The 20196-nt window shown below is 42.2% G+C and overlaps 1 protein-coding gene across 1 annotated transcript; it reads left to right on the top strand.

The window, feature by feature from the left end:
- Window positions 1–12271: 12271 nt before the first annotated feature.
- On the top strand, window positions 12272–13405 carry NPY4R2 (neuropeptide Y receptor Y4-2). The gene has a single exon (XM_074155052.1). It carries the CDS (start codon window positions 12272–12274, stop codon window positions 13403–13405), a length of 1134 nt encoding a protein of 377 aa, XP_074011153.1.
- Window positions 13406–20196: the final 6791 nt, after the last annotated feature.

The raw sequence follows: 20196 nt of genomic DNA, 5'->3' as shown, positions 1-20196 counted from the left end.
TACTCTTTTAAGTGGTTCGTTACTATCAAGAACGTCTTAATTTGAATGGAGAAGACAGAATTAATCCCTATTTTGTCTCTGCATGGGAATTTATACCAATCCCTAACAGAGTGACCAGTGAGAACTGCATTTGAACCACACAAACATTGGGAAATCACTTCATCTGTTACAGCCACGATCAGGGCTGTGTATTCCTCCTGTGATAATCCATAGCGCTTTTATTAATGGAATCCATGAGCCAAATGGATCCATCCTGTAGCTTTCTCCAGGATGGCTGTGGCTCAGCAAGCATCCTTCTCAGCCCAGGTCTTGGCTGCTGATTTTCCCTTTGCCTTTCTCAATGACAGGGTTGTAATCCCCAAGAACTATGACAGGGTGAACTGCGTTGGCCTATTCCACAAGAAAAGCTGTTCCATCCGAGTGGTGAAGAAGACTAATCCTGACATAAGCTGCAAAGTCTACAATGGAAATGGTTAAGACCAAGTGATGTATTTCTCCTCTTCTCCGCCTACCCCAGAAGTTGAACATGCTCTGGATCTCTCTGGAGAACATCCTCTGGAGGGATGGGTTCGCCTCATGCCTTTCACAGCTCTAATTCTGCCACATCTGTCTCATTTCTGACACTAAGTGGTTTGTCTTATACACATTTGTAACCAAGCTTTACCACAGATAACTTTGTGACTTTTTTCCTGTTGGGTTCCAGAGTTAAATAAATTTTCACGTACATCAAATCACTGCATTTTCTTCTAAGTAGACGCTGATTGGTCTTGTTGAAAACAGAAGAATTCATGGTGTCTGTAAATGTTTGTAAATCTAATTATTGATTTGGAAATCATCTAGCTTTTAGAGTAACAGGTATTATATAAATTGTTGCCAGACAAACAGATTCATTATGCTATTACTCTCATTGACATTCCCCCCAGGATACGTGTACTTGAAGGATGGGATGAAGCAAAGCAGAAAACATCCCTTTGAAAGCCTCCCCCCACCCTGGTGCCTTGCGTAGGTCAACCCATTAGTGCAGACGCACAAGGGAACATATTCCCCAGGAGATGACTGGTGTATTACAAAAAAGGCAAGCCCATGCCTGAGAGTCCAACCTATTGCAAAGAAATGCCATATAAATAGCTCTGTAGCCTTCCATACCAGGGTAGAATTTCCTGCAATAATCTTGTTTGGATCAAAGTCCACTGACAAACAATCCCATGAAAGCTGTTTATACAGAAAACCTAGACTATAAAACATGTTTAGCCAGTGGACTTCAGGCACTACACAGTGCCTGGTACGAAGTCCGTGAAAGTGGTTTATATGAGTAATATCCTATAAAACATATTTATACAATATTAAGAGCAATTATAACAAGAGCGCTGTACAGCTTAAAAGGGCCAGACAAATCATTTGAGTGTTCGGTTTATTTAACACTGACATCATAGGTGTTTTCTTCATCTTCCTTGCTGAAGCGTATTACAAGGAAATATTTCAGCTGATGGAAACAGAAGCTTCTTTTTAGTATCTGTTATGGAAAATCACAGTCACGTAGTCTATTTTCAAGTGTGGTGCTGAGAGTATACAAGTTGAAAACCTGTACAAAACTAAGCAAAACAGCCTGCCAATGGTTAGAAGAAAACCCATCCATTGCTCCAGATACTGCCAGAAAGTCATTAAGGTGATTCCAGGAAGCAGGTAAACTGAGCAATACACTCATAGCGTCTTAAATCTTTGGCCCTCAGGATTAGTTAGAACTGCTTGGTTAGAACTGCAGCTCCCTTTGACGATTTTCCCCTGTGCCTTCTTGGGAGTAACGGACCGGGCATCACTGGAGCTGGCTGTGACCCTTCCAACCTGTGAGTAGCAGATGCTGGAGGGGCCCTCGCTTTTCTACTTGCTGAGGGTGGATAAGAGGATTTCACCCTCCACAGAGTCTCCACAAAGTGGAGAAGGCTGACAATGGTTAAAATACCAATTATGCTTCAGAGAGGGGTAGAGATTCTGACAAAACAAAGCCAAACTTGTGCAAAATACCTACAAGGACACCACGTAGACCTGCTAAGCTTAGCACACACATGGACTATGTGCTGTTCCATGGTACATTTTCTCTGCATGCTTTCGTCATCCAGTCCCTAGTCCTATTCTTTGTGGACACTGCTCAGTGTTTAGCAGTGCCAGAGAGAGCAGGAATCCAGATGCTGGACCACAATTAGATTTGCTAAATGTACTGTAGGAGAATTGGTCTCTCAAACTCCATGCTCAGAGAAAAGAAAGAAGCAGAGTATCAGGGCTCCATCAGTGGAGGTTGATACAGCTGAAGATCTGACACAAGAGCACAGGAGGAGACCCTCAAAGCATTCAGAGTGCAGTGGTGGTTCCACTGCTGTGATAATCCTATTGCTCCCAGGGAAATGCTTAATTGCACCCAGTGAATGTTTCCTCGGTAGAGGCTTTACTGTCACCATAACCACTTCCAGAAAGGAGTTACTTGGCCAGCACAGAGGACTATGTCCCCATGCATCTCCACCCTCTTGAAACAGGTTGTTTCCATGGAATCCAGCTGGTTTAGGTAATAAACTGCAGAGAAAACAGAACAGTTCCCCAGTGCCTTCCCGTGACAGCAGCACATGCTGTGGAAGAGAATGGGAGCGAGCCTTCTTATCACTCCATGGGCAGTGGGGCAGCCCCTTGCCGTATCAGCTACGGTTTCTTTACTCCATCCCCTATAAATAGCAAACAGGGGCTGGTCCATTGGTTGCCAGAGTCAACACAAATTTACTGATATGAGCAGAAACAGCCAGTCTGACCAGCACATGACCAACAATTACCGGGACTACGGTACTTCCACGTTGCTTCCCAGCAGCAAACATTCTGCGTACATTGGAATTCCCACCCTTGTGCACCCTCATACAAATAGTGCTTGTGCGTTCTGCAGAGGCCTTAGCAGGTCAGGATCCTCACAGGGGCTCTCCACAGGTACACGTTCAGTTGTCCCCATCGTATTGTGAAATAAAACACAGCCAGACTCAAACCAGCCAGTTCAGATACCGGTATCCCTTTCAGCAAGATGCTGAACCAAGCCTACAGGATCCATCTGGATGAGGGAACAGGCATCTGCATCACTGGCTTCCTGCAGCTATTCTCATTCCAAGTATTGTCCCTGCTCTGCTGAGGTCCAGACAGCTACCCCATGGCAGCTCCAGCCCTAACACGTCTCTTGGCTTACACTCAGTTCCAGTTACACAAACCAGTGCAGAGTTGGAATGACCCAAGTCCTGCTCCCACATCAGTTAATAGTGAACACTTTCAACCCTGCTGCTTGGACAGAACGTGGAAAGAATATAGGATTCTAAAGCAGCGCCATTCACCTCATAGAAATTGGCCAGAACCTTGATACATCCTAAAAAAAAATCTGTCAAGAAGAAAGTCCCAGGTGCCACAGCAAAATATCGGTGGTTAGGTAATTTCCTGACCCCTGGGTGAGATCCCTGATCTCAGGGGCAGTGCTGCAGCCCTTCTCTGCTGACTTTCAGATGAGACCGTGTGCTAATTTGCTACTTCGCAGGCTCTGCCCAGATGTCCGAATTGAGAGAAGAAAAGTGACACGGCCTATCTTTAAATGTTTGGAAGGTGTGGAGATAAAGCTGGCTGAGGGACGCTGCAAGCTGAGGGGGACGAGAAGAACAGCCTCACGAATCAAAATACCCCCTCAGTAAAAGGACTGCCTGTTTCCTAGTGGTTTTCCTCCCCTTCCTTTAATGCTTTAAACAGCAGAATAAACAAACATATGATAAATAAATTAAGGAAGAAACAGAAGTGAACAGGCCAGCTAAATAAATCATTCCGGCTTTTCTGGCTCCAGTAAGATAGGAAGCTTCTACTTCCTAAGGAGCTGGCAAGAGGCTGGAGATCTGTGTGGGCTGCTGCCTCCTCAGCTGGAAGCACAGACTTCATGTCCCCTTCCTTAACAGATCAGAAAGGTCGTCTCCTTCTGAGGCGCCTGGGTACAAGGGAAAGGCTGGGATATGGGGTGCTGGTTCCAACTAGCCAGAAAAATAAATAGCTGGAAAAATAAAGCTCCCGAAAAGGAGACCGGGGAATGACAAGTAATACAAAATAAGCAGCAACTCAGGAATGCCCTGAAGAAAGAACCCAGTCACTACAGACAGCTCTCCAGATCACACCATTCATTACACAGATCCCAGTTTTAAGCTTCTCAGCATCACAAGACATGAAAAATGCCAAAATATTCTAGAAAGACTTTAAATACCCCTGCTTCTGCTTTGATTATTTCTTAAGTGATAAAAGATATCAGGTAAGTGCCGGAAATAGATGGGCACATCTGTAACAGCCGGTACCAGAAAAAAAAATAAAAAAGGAAAGAAAGAACACAGTACAAACAAAAAACTATTTCCACACTTAGTTTAGTTGATAAGCGCTTGTACTTATTTTGATATTGAAATGTTTTATTTCTGTTGACATACTACATGACTACAAATGAAAACACACATTTTGCTAGTTCCACACCTCTAGAAGGGCCCCAGAATAGCAAAAACCAAGGGACTAGTTAAGTAGTTTACCATGGCTTAAAACCCACTTTAAGACTGAAATTAGGTTATTCTGACTCAGCCCTTGGAAATACTCTGTGCATTTTCCCAACGCAAGAGAAAAATTTTTAGACCTGATTTGTGCCTTGGTTTTTCACGAGAAAAACCTGGGAAAAATCATTGAAAACTGGAACTTCTGTGAATCCTTCTTTTCCTCTATTTCCGGCTTTCTCAGTGCTCTTACCTTTCCGAGTTCTTTGCCTGAGTAACAGTGTCCCTCCTCCCCTTTCACAATTTAAGGACTTGTAGCCTGTATCCCTCTAAAACAAAATTCCAACATCAATCTGTGATGGAATGGAAAAATGGAGAAAACTGATACCGGTGACCTTTTTATACATATGAGGCAAAAATCTCTTTGCAAGAAAGTCTTGTGTGAGCAAGGAGAACAGGATTAGGCTCTGTTCCTGTATTTGGTCCCTTTGCTTCAGGATGCTTACACCAAGTACACGCTTGCCTGCAGCACGGGTGCATGCCCTGCTTCAGAACGCCTTCCTGAAGTTGCTGTTCCTTTCAAATATCTGTAGAATTTCTGTATTTATGTAACAGCAGAGGGAGCCAGAAGTTCAAAATCGGACCATAACCATAAAGCAGAATTCATTGGCTAAACTGCAGGGAGGGAAGGAAGGAGGGGAGAGGGAGAGAGATGCCATCCGAATTACCTACAGAAACAGCGGGGAGAGCTTCTCTTCTGGATTGCTAAGACACAGAGGACATTTCTTTGCTGTTACAACATTCCTCCTTTCTTCCAAGATAGAAATGTGCAGCAAAAGCAGGGATTTTCTCAATCGGTAGCAGGTAAGAATTTTCTAAATTATCTGTTTTACACCGATAAGAGCTCAGATCTCTTTATTAAAGTTATCACTTTTTATTGCAAAAAATTACTCAACTTTCACTCGTGTGACTGGCAGCTGATGCCATCATTGCTAATTCCCTTTCTGCTCAAAGCTTCCTCTGCTTTGGATAATTTCTGATGAGAAAATGTAAAGTAAGGATTCACCTGAAACTCTAACTAAGACCTGAGGCAAGAGTTATATATCAGAAACTTTTAAGGGAGAGTTACTGGGTAGTGATTAAATTAATATAAAGAAACAAGTTTTAGAAGAGCATAAGATTACAAACAGTTCAGTTATGATTATTCATTTATTTAACTGTTAGGGTAAACAGGAGATAATGAAAAGCATTCAGTTAGCATTTAAATTCCAAAATTGATCCATTGATATTGACAGGGACATGAAATTTAGATTCAAGAGAAGCCATGGATTGAAAGGGTTTGTGCATATTCAGTTCCTAAAAGTAAAGAATTTTTGCACCATCCTTCATTTCTATGAAAATAACATAGATTTCTTTATGGTTTTAGAATAATACAGAAAACAAGGGCAGAAATATGAAGTGAACTTGATCCAAAGTCCACTCTAATCAACGCACTCTGAATCCAGTCACAAGGCCAGGAAAACAGTAATAAATACTTGGTTCTCTTTGTACTGTTTTTAAGCTTTTGTCCATCTTGGTCAAGAAAGACTTGTCTGCTCCTCTAGACCTGTACAGCATGAAGCCCAAGAGGACCTAGTCTCAATTAGTTTTTTAATACCACCATAATAAACATTAATGTAATTATTAATGGTAGTAATTTAGCAAGAAGGGCTATAAAAAGAAGGGAGGCCTTTGCTGTTTACCATTCAGCTTGGGTTAAGGTTGAACAAACAATTGCTTTTATCGGTCAGCGCCTGAACCAAAACATTAAATGTATAGTTTCGAAAGAGTGGATGTTTTGAAGGGAAATAAGGCATTTTCAGATGAAAAAAAAAAAGTGATTCTGGTATGAACAGAACATTTTGTTTCATTGGAAGCAAAATAATCATAATCAATTTCTGAGCTTTTTATTAGTAACCTAAAGGGCTTGAACTCTACAGGAGATGATGATACCAAACCTCGTGTTTAACCCAACGGACCCCAAGGTCTATCTGGGTTCTCCCACCTCCATCTGATTCAGAGAAAGCATTTGAAGGGACACCTTTCAGCTCCATGAAACGTTCACAGGGTATGGGTACCCTGAACCAGCGTTTTCCACCAAAGCAAATGACTATGTTTGACAAATGGACAAAAGCCTGACTTGTCATGAAAGGCCCAATCCTTGTACCTACTGAGCAGAGCTTTGCAACCTTTCAGGGTGCAGGAGGGAGATGGCAGCTTCTTAGGGGATCTTTGGGGTTCAGGTGTGCGCCTTGTCACCTTGCGGTGTCACAGAAAGCCTTCCTAGTTACCACTGGAAAAATATTTTTTATCTCCTGGTTCCCAAGACTCATTCCTCACACAACCCGTGCAGTTTCTGGCCGTTCACATCATGTCACCCTCCAGATATCCTAACTGTTTGCCTCCTAAGGTGCCCATTACAATGATTTATGGATTCCCCACCTCCTTTGGTAAAGATCACCTTTGTAAAAATATCTTTTTTTTTTTCTCTTAGGTACAGGAAGTCATAAAGGTCTTTAGTCTTAAGGAATCAGGGACTGGACATTCTCCAGTCTGCTGAGCTGCTGGTCACATTTTGTCCTTGTGAGCTGGGTCTGTGTCTTTGGTGAGGTTGTTACGAATTTAACCAGAAAATTAAAAAGTTGGAGCAGGCAATTCTGTAAACCTTCCCTGATTTCTGCAGGATTAGAGAAGGTTAACTCGTAATATAATTTCATACACTCTAGAAGGTTTTCTTCTGAAAATATATAGATGTGTGTGTGTGTGGGGAAATATTAACTTTCCTGGGTATTTATACCACCTCCCAATGTTATAGACTTGTAACATCAATACATACAACTCGTTCTATACCAAAATTATGCGGATTTTAGAAATTTTTAATGTATATAGCTTTTTCAATGACCTAAGGTAGTTGCTCCCAATATTTTTGCAACATGGAAAAACAAAGCTGAAGAGTCCACCACTAAATTTCATTGTGCCAAATCCCCGATGGATTTGACATTACTGTGGGATGTCTGTGCATACTCAGTGGCAGGTGTCCTCTTCTAGTTAAAAGTTGCCTTCCTGGGAACCTGCAGTGATTTTTAACCTTTCTCTAGGATGTATCTCAGAATCACATGTAAGGCTAAACAGGGCAGATCTATTTAACTGCGATAACATCACTGCCACCAAAAAGGAGATACCACTGTTAGTCAGTCACCACCACCTCAATTAATATCGGCAATATGAATTTCAGAGTTCTGTTAAACCTTTCCACTGCTCCTTTGTTCCTAGTTTACAAGAGGCAGACAAATGCTGCTTTACTCCAGATAATTGCCGTAACTCTTTAAATGAGTAATACGATCACTTCACGTCTTTAGTAATCGCTTCTCTCAGGAAGCCTTATGGTCTGAAAGCCACAAACTTGGCTTGAGCAACTGGTGAAGTTCTGAGACAGACAAACGATTGCTTCCGAGTACCAGATAATGAAGCCAAACACCGCAAACATTCTTCTTTCTTTGACTTATGTCTGATGTGGACATTGAGCCACACCGTCCATCACAACTATGGAGACTGGTTTTTGATGACCAGGAGGGGATGATCAAGATTAGCTTTGCAAGAGTGACCCAGCATTTCCCCGTGAGCACAGCATCAGCAGTAGTCCCTTGCTTTATCATGCCTCCAGGAAAAGTTTTTATAGAGGTTTTCATGGCATGTCTTCAAGCCCAGAGGTCTCCCAAAAGCATTAACTGCTTGGGGTCACTTACTGTCTATCAGCCTCCCTGGAACCCACTGAGGGTTTCATTTGCTTCCCTGGCCCTGTGAATTCTGTAGAATTCCCTTTCCTTTGAGGATTTTTTTCCAGGAAATACAGGATAGGCCCCTGGGGCAAGGCTTTCAAGTTCACTAGTGATAGTTGGTTTCCTTTTTTTGAGACAACCTGAGTGGCATTTATTAGTTTAGAAGGCTGTGTTGTTCAGAAAGACAAACACCTCAGACCCTTCAGTCTCTCCTTCCTTGCATCCAACACAGAGCATGGTGATGACTATCTATAAAAGATATGTGGGGAACGTCACTTACACAAAGATTAAAACGGAAATCTCCTCCTCTTTTCCCCTCTCTATCCTTTTAATTCATTGCAGGTTTTTGTTGACACTTTTTAGAGAAACTCTCTCATGCTGCATCGATTAGAGAAGAAAACCCTGCCTTTTGGGCATGTTAGCTTTTGTTACTGACCTCTTTCCTGAAGTTCATTAAGGGTTCTGAACAGGATCACTCTTTCCTCTTCAAAAACAAACAAGCAAACAAAACCAATCCAACTTTTCCCCCCACTCCGTCAGCAAACTGATTTAGGAGGCATGCTTCATGCTCCTACAAGCCAAGTAATGCTTCGCTTTCTGGAGAAAAAAAGCTGATTTTTTTAGCCCATAAAGTTTTTGCTATATTTTACTGGGTGATTGACAAACCTTCGATACAGGGAGGGGACTAACACCCTTTTTCCCCCCACTGCATTGGTGATCCAGTATATTAGCTAACTTTTGATTCAAATACTTAAACAGAATGTGTACACATTGCTTATTACTGGCTCTTAACTTGGACAAAACTGAATGGCAGTAAACCACCTTGAGATAACATAGCATTTGGCAGTGCCTGACTTTGAGAATCTGCCATCCAAGGGTACCATAAAAGGATATATGAGGTCACTGCAAGGCTTATTTTTCTATTTTTCTAGAACTGCTTTTTACCGTATGGTTGTGGGAATAAGAGATACAGAGAACTATGGACCTAGGCTCTGAATTTCCCTAAGACATCAGGTTGGGGGGCAGTTTTAAGTACTGCACAGTGCACCACGGGTTCCCATGAGACACTGGACAACTCCTGTCTCACCTCCCTCTCTCAAGCCCCCATATCTGTGCTGAGGGTGATGATTCCTTATTAACCTCTGGGCAGTACCATGAGAAGGAAAGCCCAAGAAGTGCTTGACAGTCACCTCATGGGAGACACCATGGAATGCAAGGTGTTAAAAAGAAAGGGGCTCCTAACCCAACAAAATGCACTGCAAAGCCTTCAGAGATGCTCTTCGTCCCCACCACGTTTGCCATCTGCAACGTGCACAGCCATGCTCTGCCCTCGGCATCCCTCTTGGGAACGCGCTTCTTAAAGCTGGGGGATCTGGCTTCTGCTTTTCAGGTGGTTCCACTACTCACACTTTTTGCTTCAACCTTATTAGTTCTCCTCACTGACACCTTGGCACGTCTAAAAGCGTCTGGGACCCTTGAGAGAGCTTACTTTGCGGGCCACAGATGTTTGTAATAACTCGGCAAGCATTTTTCAAGCAACAAAAGAGAACCAATGTGTTTGTTGTCGAGGATACTGTAGCTAAGGACACTAGGCTGGTACTCTAGTAAAAAGCTCATCTGTTCGTTTACAGCAGAGTCTGTTTGTCCTGTCCAAATGCCAAGACTGAGCTCTTTTTACTGGTACCACATAATATTGCAGGCTGCTGACCCCTTTGCTCTGTTTCATATGCAGAATCTCCACTGGCCAGCAGTTATTTAAAGCTAACCGGGTGGTCAGTGGTTTTTCATTCTATATTCATTTTCATGCCAAAATAGACTTTTTCCCTGCACCGACCCTCCCCATATGTAACCGTGCAATCCATACATCACCATTGCTGCTTCTTTTAGTTCCAGAAAATAAATCAATCAGTTCACACGAGTTGAGTAACAACACAAAAGTGAGTGAAGAGTCATATCTATGTCTGCAATTCAGAATATTTCCTTTGCCCTCTTTAAGGAAGATTTAAACTACTGAGGAAATGAGAGAACAAGAGGAAGAAAAGGTTACTGTATTTAACTCGTGACTGTTTTGACTGTCTCAGACAATAGATACAGACAGATGACAGGTAGGTATAGGTACAAATATATAAATTAACAGATCTAGCAAAGCCACAAAAGAATTGACTGAACTGATTTTTGCTCATCCCACAGAACCGAGATCCCAAACCACCTTTTCATTTACTCTACACTATTGCTTTTGTTAGTTCCTGGAAGGCAGCATCAAGAAGCATACGACACAATTCATAAGGAGAAAGACAAGGCAAACAAAAAACTGTAGCGTGGTGGATGCTTTTTTGTGCCGTGCTGGTTACCTTTATGCATGCAGTTGCTCAGCAGTAAATGCTACTCAAGGAGATAAGCTCACTATACCATTTTATTTACATATTCATAACCTGACCACGTGTTTTTCTGAAGCTCAGAAGTTTTCCACAACCCCACAAACTTGTTCGAGTGGCATTTTATTGCTGAGGAAAGGGTCATGCAATGAGTAAATAGTGTCGTTCCCCGAGCATTTATTTACTTTTCACTTAACAAGCCTTTGTACAGCATGTAACTGCCTCTGGCCTGAGGAGAACTCCCAGCAGAGTCAGATATTTTTTTTCTTTGATTCCTGACCATAGAGGATTTGGACTCCAGAGCTGGGATTATAAAGCAAGCTCTGCTATGGGTGGATCACGACAGCCTCCCAGGAGCCATCTGGTAGAGTCCAGGCAGTCCCATGGCTGAGATTCCCAAAAACGTGCAGCCTCAATAGAAACCCCTGAGACCCCATTGAAAACCAATGCTCGGGGCTTGCAGCAGTGGCTAAGACAGAAACACTATCCAGGGGATAGCACATCCTGATACAACATTTGAACTCCCTTGGTTAAAAACACCAAAGTTATGCTGAGGAAGAATCAATAATAAGCTTCTTATAAGGAATTAATGTAAATTGTCAAAATCACCCACTCTTACAGGCAAAATCCAGAGACTGGACTATATTTCTGATAAACCCTCTCATGGCCACACTAGCCACCCAGGGGGAGACATCCATGTCTCATGGGCACCGGAGTTCATCCAGAATGGGGAAGCAAGGAATTTGGACTGCAGTTCCCATGACCTATCGCAGCTATGTTGAAGCTGAAAAATGTCAAAAGGTTTTTGAATTCTTCTAGACTTTTTCAAAGTTGTCCCATGTTATCCCTCCTGAGGATATGAGCCTGAATTTTTGCATGGTAATTGTCTCAAGAAAACGTGGGTTCTGGCTGCAATCACAAATGCATGTCACAGATTAACTCACATAAGATATTTTAGTGTTGACTTTATGCGTCTCATACGCCTTAATTTTCACATTGATGTTTAGCTTGATTGAAGGTAAACACAGCCCCACAACGTGTCTTCTGCTCAGTTTTTCTGCTCAGAACCTTGCAAAACCAGAAGTACACACAATTTTTACCCCCAAGCATGTTTTGATCCAGTTTTCCTGAAGCACCACTCTACTGTATTAGTGATGATCAAGATACTGCACTGAGTTAAATGATGAAGCGAAGATACTCTTAAATCCATGGGATAACCTCCCAACTAGTAAATGCAATCATGACTCAGTAGAGCCACACAGACTTCCATACCACACTTTAGCCAATGGTTCCATTTTATGATCTAATAAACTATACAAAAGGGAACTGAAAAAGACACACAGAATCATTGGTGTTTGCTTCCCTGCCTCCCCCACTACACTTTTGACTATTTCTTGTGGCATTACTAAGGAATCTTTTTTCCTTTCCTCTGCAGACATACCCAGATCTTGCACAGCCAAACAGAAGAGAGAGAAACATTTTTAGGCTGGCCCCAGAAGACCCAGATTCTGATTAACTCTCACCTTTTTGGACAAGCGTTTTGGGGTACAGGATGAATAAGACAAGAGCTGTTAATGACGGTTTTCCTTTCCTGAACAGTAAGAACTGGAGCTCAAATCGAAGCTTCTCTGCACACATTTCTAATCAGTGCAGGAACATCACTGACCTTACTGTCTTTCTGGCCACCTCTTACAGCTTGGAGACTGTCCTAGGCATTGTGGGGAACATCTGTCTGATTGCTGTCATCGCCAGGCAGAAGGAAAAGGCCAACGTCACCAACATCTTAATTTCCAATTTAATCATTTCAGACTTGTTTATGTGTCTGGTCTGTCTGCCTTTCACCGTTGTTTACACCATGATGGACTACTGGATATTTGGGGAAGTCATGTGCAAAATGACCTCTTTCACCCAGTGCACATCTGTGACAGTGTCAATTCTTTCCCTCGTCCTTATTGCTCTGGAAAGACACCAGCTCATCATAAACCCAACTGGCTGGAGGCCAAGCATCTCCCAAGCTTATCTTGGAATTGGAGTAATTTGGATTTTAGCGTGTCTCATGTCCCTGCCCTTTTTGACCACATCCATCTTGTCTAATGATTTGTACGAGCAGCTATCACACATCATGAATTTCTCCACTGACAAGGCCATATGCATCGATTCCTGGCCTTCCGAGCAACACAGACTTATCTACACCACCACTTTGCTGCTCTTGCAATATTGCATCCCACTGTTCTTCATTATACTTTGCTACCTACGTATCTACTTACGTCTACAGAAGAGAAAGGACATGTTTGAGAAGAGCGAATACAGCAACCGAGCAGTTCAGCTGAGGAGGATAAATATTTTGTTAGCATCAATGGTTGCTGCTTTTGCTGTGTGCTGGCTACCCCTGCATGTTTTCAACACTATCGTGGACTGGAATTACAAAATCATTTCGCCTTGCCACCATAACCTGATCTTCTCATTGTGCCACCTGGTAGCCATGGCTTCCACCTGTGTCAACCCTGTTATCTACGGTTTCCTCAACAGCAACTTCAAAAAGGAGGTGAAGTCACTGATTCTGAGCTGCCAGCATAATTCAGTAACTGCATCGATGGAGGAATATGATCATTTGCCTTTATCCACCATGCAGACTGAAATCTCCAAGGGCTCACTGGTGTTGAACTGCAGACATAATTCGATTTAGCGAGCAGAAAACATTTCAGAGGGGTGCACCGACAACCACACACCAGCTATTACCTGGTGGTGCCATAGCTGGGACGTCAACAGGAACCCATTACTGCCTGATTTTTGGAAGAACAGGCAAAGGAAGGTCGTAAAAGCTTACAGTAGCTCCTCTGGTGCACAAGTGGTTCATGCCATTGAGATGGTGGAACCGTTGAGGAGACTGGGCTGATGCACCCACAGCTGATCAGTAATGGAGCTGTGGCTGGACACAGACTGACATGGGGTTCCTCAGCTGAGCTCACACGGCTGTGGGAGAAACCCAGACCTCCAGTTTCAACACTGGAGGCTGCCAAAAGCTGCAGTAGAGAAGACTTTTCCAGTTTTTTCAGTATTAGTAAGACTTTTTACGCACAGCTGACACACCAGTGGAACAGCTATGTAAATATATAAATTTTTTGTGCTTTACCAACTCTCACACCCCTTTAGGCAACAGTAAACTTTCAGCAGATCTAGTTCACGTCAAGCAACTGGATGCTTGGATGAAACTTCTCTGTCATATAGGCTTGTGAAGAGCCGTTGCCTCTGCAATGGGGACACAGAACAACGGCCCCAGTACGTAAAGAAAACAGTTACATATTGAGGGATGGTGGCAGATGAAAGTGGATTAAGCTCTTAAAACACATTGAGATCACACTCAGCGCTATTTTTAAGCAAATGAAAAACAGTTGTAAATCTACATGGAAACTAGGCTGACGTTTTAATTCCTGCTGTGGTCAGTTGCAAAGCTCTGCAACGCTAAAACTGCGTGCCATGGTGGCACAAGGCGGCTGGGTTGCTGGAGTCGTTCAAGGTCTTGGCAGCAAGATGTCACTTCTGCTTCAGCAGCTTCTGGCTACTTCAATTGCAAAGCATCTCATTCAGAAGGCCAGAACGGGCATGAAAATATGTTTGTAGAAACGGTGTCAGAAGGGGTACACTCCCAAAGGAATAAGCACATACACAGAGGCTTCCAGTTTCCCATTAAAATCAAACCAGATGTCAGATACCAGTCCCACTCACCGGCGTCAGCCACAGAGGCAAAGCTGAAGTTCCATCTAATCAGGAGAAGGCCAAAGAAAATACACAAGTGGCATCCAGCTCAGGTGGAGACACGTACCTCGAAGCCAAACTACATGTAAACATGTAGTTTTGTCAATTGCTCTACTGAAGTGACGGTCATGCTTTTTCACATCTGTAGTATTTTTAATCTTTGTCCGCAAAACCTACAAACCATAAACTCATTTTAACCTCTGGAGCCAAAGACATTGCTCAGTGACTACTGAGAAACCAAGAAGCAGGCACGTCCAAGCAGCCCATACTGAGGAAAGGATTAAAAACCCAATAAGGCAGCAAGTGTAAAAAGGAGCCCAACCAGGTCAATGCTAAAGAAATACAGAAGCATATTCTGATCTGAGTTGTTAAATTAACTTTAGCAGAAGACTGGACTAGGTCACCACCTGAGGTAATTTCCAACCTGAATGATGCTATAGTAAGCAGTCATTACTCATTGTAGTCAATGGGCTTGCATTGAGTTGAAGTTATCCAGCGTATAGTTATGCAGACAGCTGGAAAACTCTTAGCTGGAAGCCCTCTGATTAGACACATCGGTAAATAAGTAGGTGAGGAAAAAATTCTTTCCGTGCTGTGGTCTGACAATATGGATATCGGACAGAGTATCTGAAGGCAAGAGCAAAACCTTGTGCTATAGGGTGGCAAGAGCTACCAACAAGTATGAGATCATCCCCTCAGCTGGCAGAAATGAGAGTTAATCCCTTGCCATGAGCTGGGGGCACAGAAATCAGTGGAAAAACTTCAAGTTTGGACTTGAATTCTTGTGTGCAGAGTCTTAAGGCAGAAGGCACCTTTGTGCAGCCACCCTTCTACTTCTGGGCAGAGCCTGCATATCTCAGTAAGACACTTCACCTGAGATTACCTTTTGTATCTTCCTCAATTATCTGACAAGACATTTTTTGCTTCTTTCGAGTGGACTTCTACTTTCCTTTTTTTTTTCCTTTGTTACTTTCCACAGTGTGATAAGAAGTTGTTTCTCTTTGTTTGTCTGTGTGCCCCGTCATTTCTAGACTGGACATTGAGTCTATTAGAGACACAGAACAAGAGGACTCTCGTTTTACCTTATCTGCAGTGTGAAATCTGGTACTGTAACTGAAACAACCACGCGATGCTGAGGAGTACAAAATACAGTGACTCCTCCTCATCAACTTGATTGATAGCAAAACTGTGTCCTATTGTTAGAAGGTTTAAATACTGCTTACACTTCATAGTGTTTTTGTATTTAGGATCAAAGTAATCCAAGTAGCCTTGAGTAATTCAGCCTGTTCCCTGCATTTGTTATAATTCCAATATTTAATTAACTAAGATGCATGTCAAGCTATCATAAGAATACTCTGCTACACATGAACATAGAAGATTATCCAATTTAGGATCTTAAGTATACAAAGTCTCAAGCACCGGTGTCTTAAATGGAATCACAGTTACCTTTAGAATTTGTACTTCCATTGCCGCTTTTTGATAGAAACCTTGGAGTATGTCAGAGACCTCCACTAGGGCTGGGCATTTGCACTGAGCATTGGGTGCCAATTCTTTCTGCGAAGGGTAGAAATATTAGTGGAATACAGGTAATTCTTAGTTTAACCGTAATTCACGTGGCCATTTGTGTCCATGATCACAAGTAAATATACAAAGTGAGCAGATCCAACTGTACAGTAACCCAGACAGACACGAACAGATGTATCTTCCTCTAGTGATTAAGGGAAGTGTCAAGTCTGGAGTCAAGTACTATTTATTGCTAACAGGACTTTGGACTGGATAAACTAAAGGATTTGAACCCTAAAAGCCCCCAAACCGCACCCATACATCTAACTGCAAAACTGCAGATCCTCAGAACTCCCCACCAGCAGCTGCCTATCCATCTACTCACATTCCATCCTGAGGTACACGTTTTTCAACCTCTGAAATTCCCCAGCTAACTAAATAAACTTTAGAGTAAACCCAGGAAAAAAAAAAATAATAAAAAAATCTAAATTCCAAAGGACTAAGTATCTATGCCACGTGTAAGCCCTGTTTTTATTTACACAGTAGGCATCCTTGCCCAAAGCGGGACACATCCTGCTGTCACAAAGAGCTGTCAGAGGCCAGTTGCCTTTGTCACTGCTTCTTCTCTCTGTGTGGACATCAAGGCTTACGCAGCTGGGCAGAAATGCAGTAGAGGACATCATGCTTCCTGTTTTTAAGAACTGCTCTAGCAACTGTTCCCTTTGAAGGCAGAAGCACAAGGCTGGATGCAATTATGCCTCCATGGGCAAAAGAGCCCTTTTATTTGTCACTTTGAGGCTTTAACGCAACCAAGAGGAGCTTGTGGCTCTTCAGTCCCAGCAGAGGGTAACAGAACAGAAAGAGCTTACATGTGTCTTACCCATTTGTAAACAACAAATAAGGTTCATACCTAAGAAGGATCAAGCATTCTGGTGTTCATTGTGTACAGTGATGCTTTCGAGTATGCTCTTTACAAAGTTCTGCTACTGAGTTACAAAAGCAATGTAATATGCAGGATTTGTGTAAATAATGAATTCATACAATTCTAAGACCTTACTCTGACTTTTTTTTTTTTTTTTAATATCTTTTTATAATCTCGCCTTTTGTGACATGTTGTAGGAAAGCAGTAAGGTTTATAGAGCAGGAAAACAACTTTTTGCTGTGGTATGTGGCATTCTATGGCGAGTTGAATAAAAATAATATCGCCTGTGTTACTTCACTCTGTGCCTGCTTCTGTAAAGTGCATAATGCTATTCCCAGTATAAAGTACTTAAAATTTAGTTCTCAATTAGTGTTTATGAAGAGAAAGCAAGTTATCCTGTATGATAAGAGCCACTGATATAAAAAGGATGAATGGCTTCAGGCATTAAACGTGCAGCACAGGCAGTTGAGGAGGAGAGGGCAGGTGAAGTATCAAAAATTCATTGTAGGACATTTGAATATTCTGATGGCAGGACTCAGCTCACCTCCACAGACTTCCCCGATTGCACAGGAAACTGGGTCCCACACAGCAAACTGTCCTGAACCCTGGCCAGAAGCAGAAAGCAACCGAGACTTCCTAGAAGATGAAAACTAACGTGGGACATCTATCAAAATTTTATTGAACCTCAGAAATGCTTTGACTGGGTTAAAAGAATGGGTAAATCTCTCTGATCTGGGTTACCTGCCTCAACAGAAAGTAACCCAAGGTACTAGAGGTGACCATAGGTTGTGCTGTAACCAGGTTACATTTATTATTATGCCCCATCCCTGGAGGGGTTCAAGGCCAGGCTGGATGGGGCTTTGAGCAACCTGGTCTGGTGGGAGGTGTCCCTGCCCAGGGCAGGGGGTTGGAACTCGATCTTTAAGGTCCCTTCCAACCCAAACCATTCTATGATTATACTGACACACACTGAAAGAGCTAATGGCCGTATCTGCTGCCTGTCTGGCATGTTGATGTATGGCATAAGTGGGATGTAACCATCATCATCAAGGGTCAGTAACAATGTCGTGACAGGAATCAGGGTCAGCTCTGTAGGTTTGCTATTTGCAAATGCAGCACACACACACACACATATATGAAGCGTGACAGTCCAACAGAGCTTATTGTAAATTAAGACATCATATCTGAAGGACCTCTCAATGGGTTCTTTTACTTTGACCTGTGCGTTTTCTCACGAGATCACCTGATGTTTCATTACCGGCCATTCTCTCCAAAATTTCTCATTCATGAAACACTGGCCTGATTTTCAGGCCGGTATGGATTTCAATGGAAACTGTTGCTGCTTAGCACCATGGCTAGTCTGGGTTTATATTTTATGAGCATCCACATCCATGGAGCTTTTATGACCTTCCTTCACTTTCTCAGTTTGCTTTACAGAGGCACTTCTTGGAACTCAGGAAGTCATAAGTAGAATAAGCCTGAGATTTATACTTTTGTATAATGCTTTTTCCTGCCAGACAATGCTCATTAGGCCTTATTCAGAATTGTTTTGTTGTCCTTCCAATAAATGCTTAGTAAACATGAAGTCCAGTAGCAGTGCAGAGATTATACAATGGAAACCTGGGATGAAATGGAATTCCAGAGATCTAATTTTTTTTTTTTTTTAGAACTTAAATTGACGAGACCCTACCACCCATTTATTAAAATTGCTTAGTTAGGTAGTGCTATAATATTAATCCCATATGATAGTTGCTATTGAACAAGGTATTTTCTATGATGCAGATTACCACCCATAATAATAAAAAAAATGTAGTTGTGATACACAAAATATAGCTCTGCATGTTTTTTTTCTACCTATTGGCAAAATACAATGGCCTATGCTAGACATGTCGATATCATAATAGTAGGAATAAGAATTTTTTTGTAGTGTCACAAATATAAATACAGCGTCAAAATGCAACTTCTGGCAGTAGAAAGAAAGGTTTGGTCAAAGCTATGATGCCATCCAGAACACGAATCTTGTACTTCAACTCTTAAAAACAGGGCAAAGTTTTGTTCTAAAAGGTAAAAATTTCTGTCCTTTGAATATAATAATTTTAGTTCATGTATTACTGAGCCTGTTATCCAGACTATAGGAATACAAAGCCTTGCTGTCGGCAGCTAGTGGGCAAATACTACCTCATCATTCATAAATATTTGCCTTGATGCCATTTTATTATGGAATTTTATTCTTCCATTTTATTATTCCCGAGCTATGTCTGTAGTAAGGTAATGAGCACTGATTTATCTACCTGATAGGCTTACTTAATGACTAAAAGCAATTACACGTGTCAAGTATTTCTTTCATTTCAAGACAGATTGTAAAAGAGTTCCTGGTGTCCTAAAGACCAACGTAACCACTTTCTGAAACACACCGCGTTCACAGCAGAAAAATACTGGAAAGTTCTGGACTCCTTGGCATTTATGTTAAACTCACAGGAATTAATACAGTCAAGCAGAGAGTTTTGTTTAAATTAAGGGCAAATAGACAGACTGCTTCAGGAGCAGAATGCGTGTATACCCCCCAGGCCTATGTTTTGGGATTCAAAGACAACAGAAGCTGGCTGGCACCTTGGTTAAGATTTTTAAAGCCAATTAAATCATCTAACAACACCGGTGCCATTTAAAATTCAGTGTGCGCCTAAATCCGTTAATCAGAAATACAGCCACACTGTCGCAAATTGTCGTGTCCTTTCATAATAACCCACGTTTCCACAAGCCAGACCAGAAGGTCTGCTATTAAATCTAAAAACTGCTAATATAGTTCCTCTCCTTCAAAAACAGCCTATGAAACGTGGCTCTGAGCAGGATGAGTATATTCCCCATGCATGGCAAGGGAAAGCTTTGTGGCAGCGTAGCTGCATTTCTGTGTCTGGGTGAGCCGCTTACAGACAGCCGGGCAGAGAAGTCCTAAATAAGGAGTATCTCACTATTTGTGGGGAGGAAGGAGGGAATTATTTGGCTGAAACAAAAGGAATTGTTCTACCTGTACTCAGAGCAACAGGCAGAATATTCGCAAGCAAGACCCTAATCCGGCACACGCTCAGTTCTTTGCACTGCAACACGAATACACTCCATGCCCGATTTGCAAAGGTTAAGCTTTAAGTGGGGACAATGTGAGGCTCTACGCTTCAAAACATTTCCACAAACCATAATCTCTTAAAACAATGTGCAAAGCATTCCAAGATTAAAATATATACAAGATGGATCGCATGTCCATATGATTTCTCAGGATCTGGGCCATGGAACAAGAGTAC

The sequence above is a fragment of the Numenius arquata genome, chromosome 10 (genome assembly GCF_964106895.1).
Source record: "Numenius arquata chromosome 10, bNumArq3.hap1.1, whole genome shotgun sequence".
In the NCBI taxonomy this organism is placed as follows: domain Eukaryota; kingdom Metazoa; phylum Chordata; class Aves; order Charadriiformes; family Scolopacidae; genus Numenius; species Numenius arquata.
This window is presented reverse-complemented; position numbering and strand designations above follow the sequence as displayed.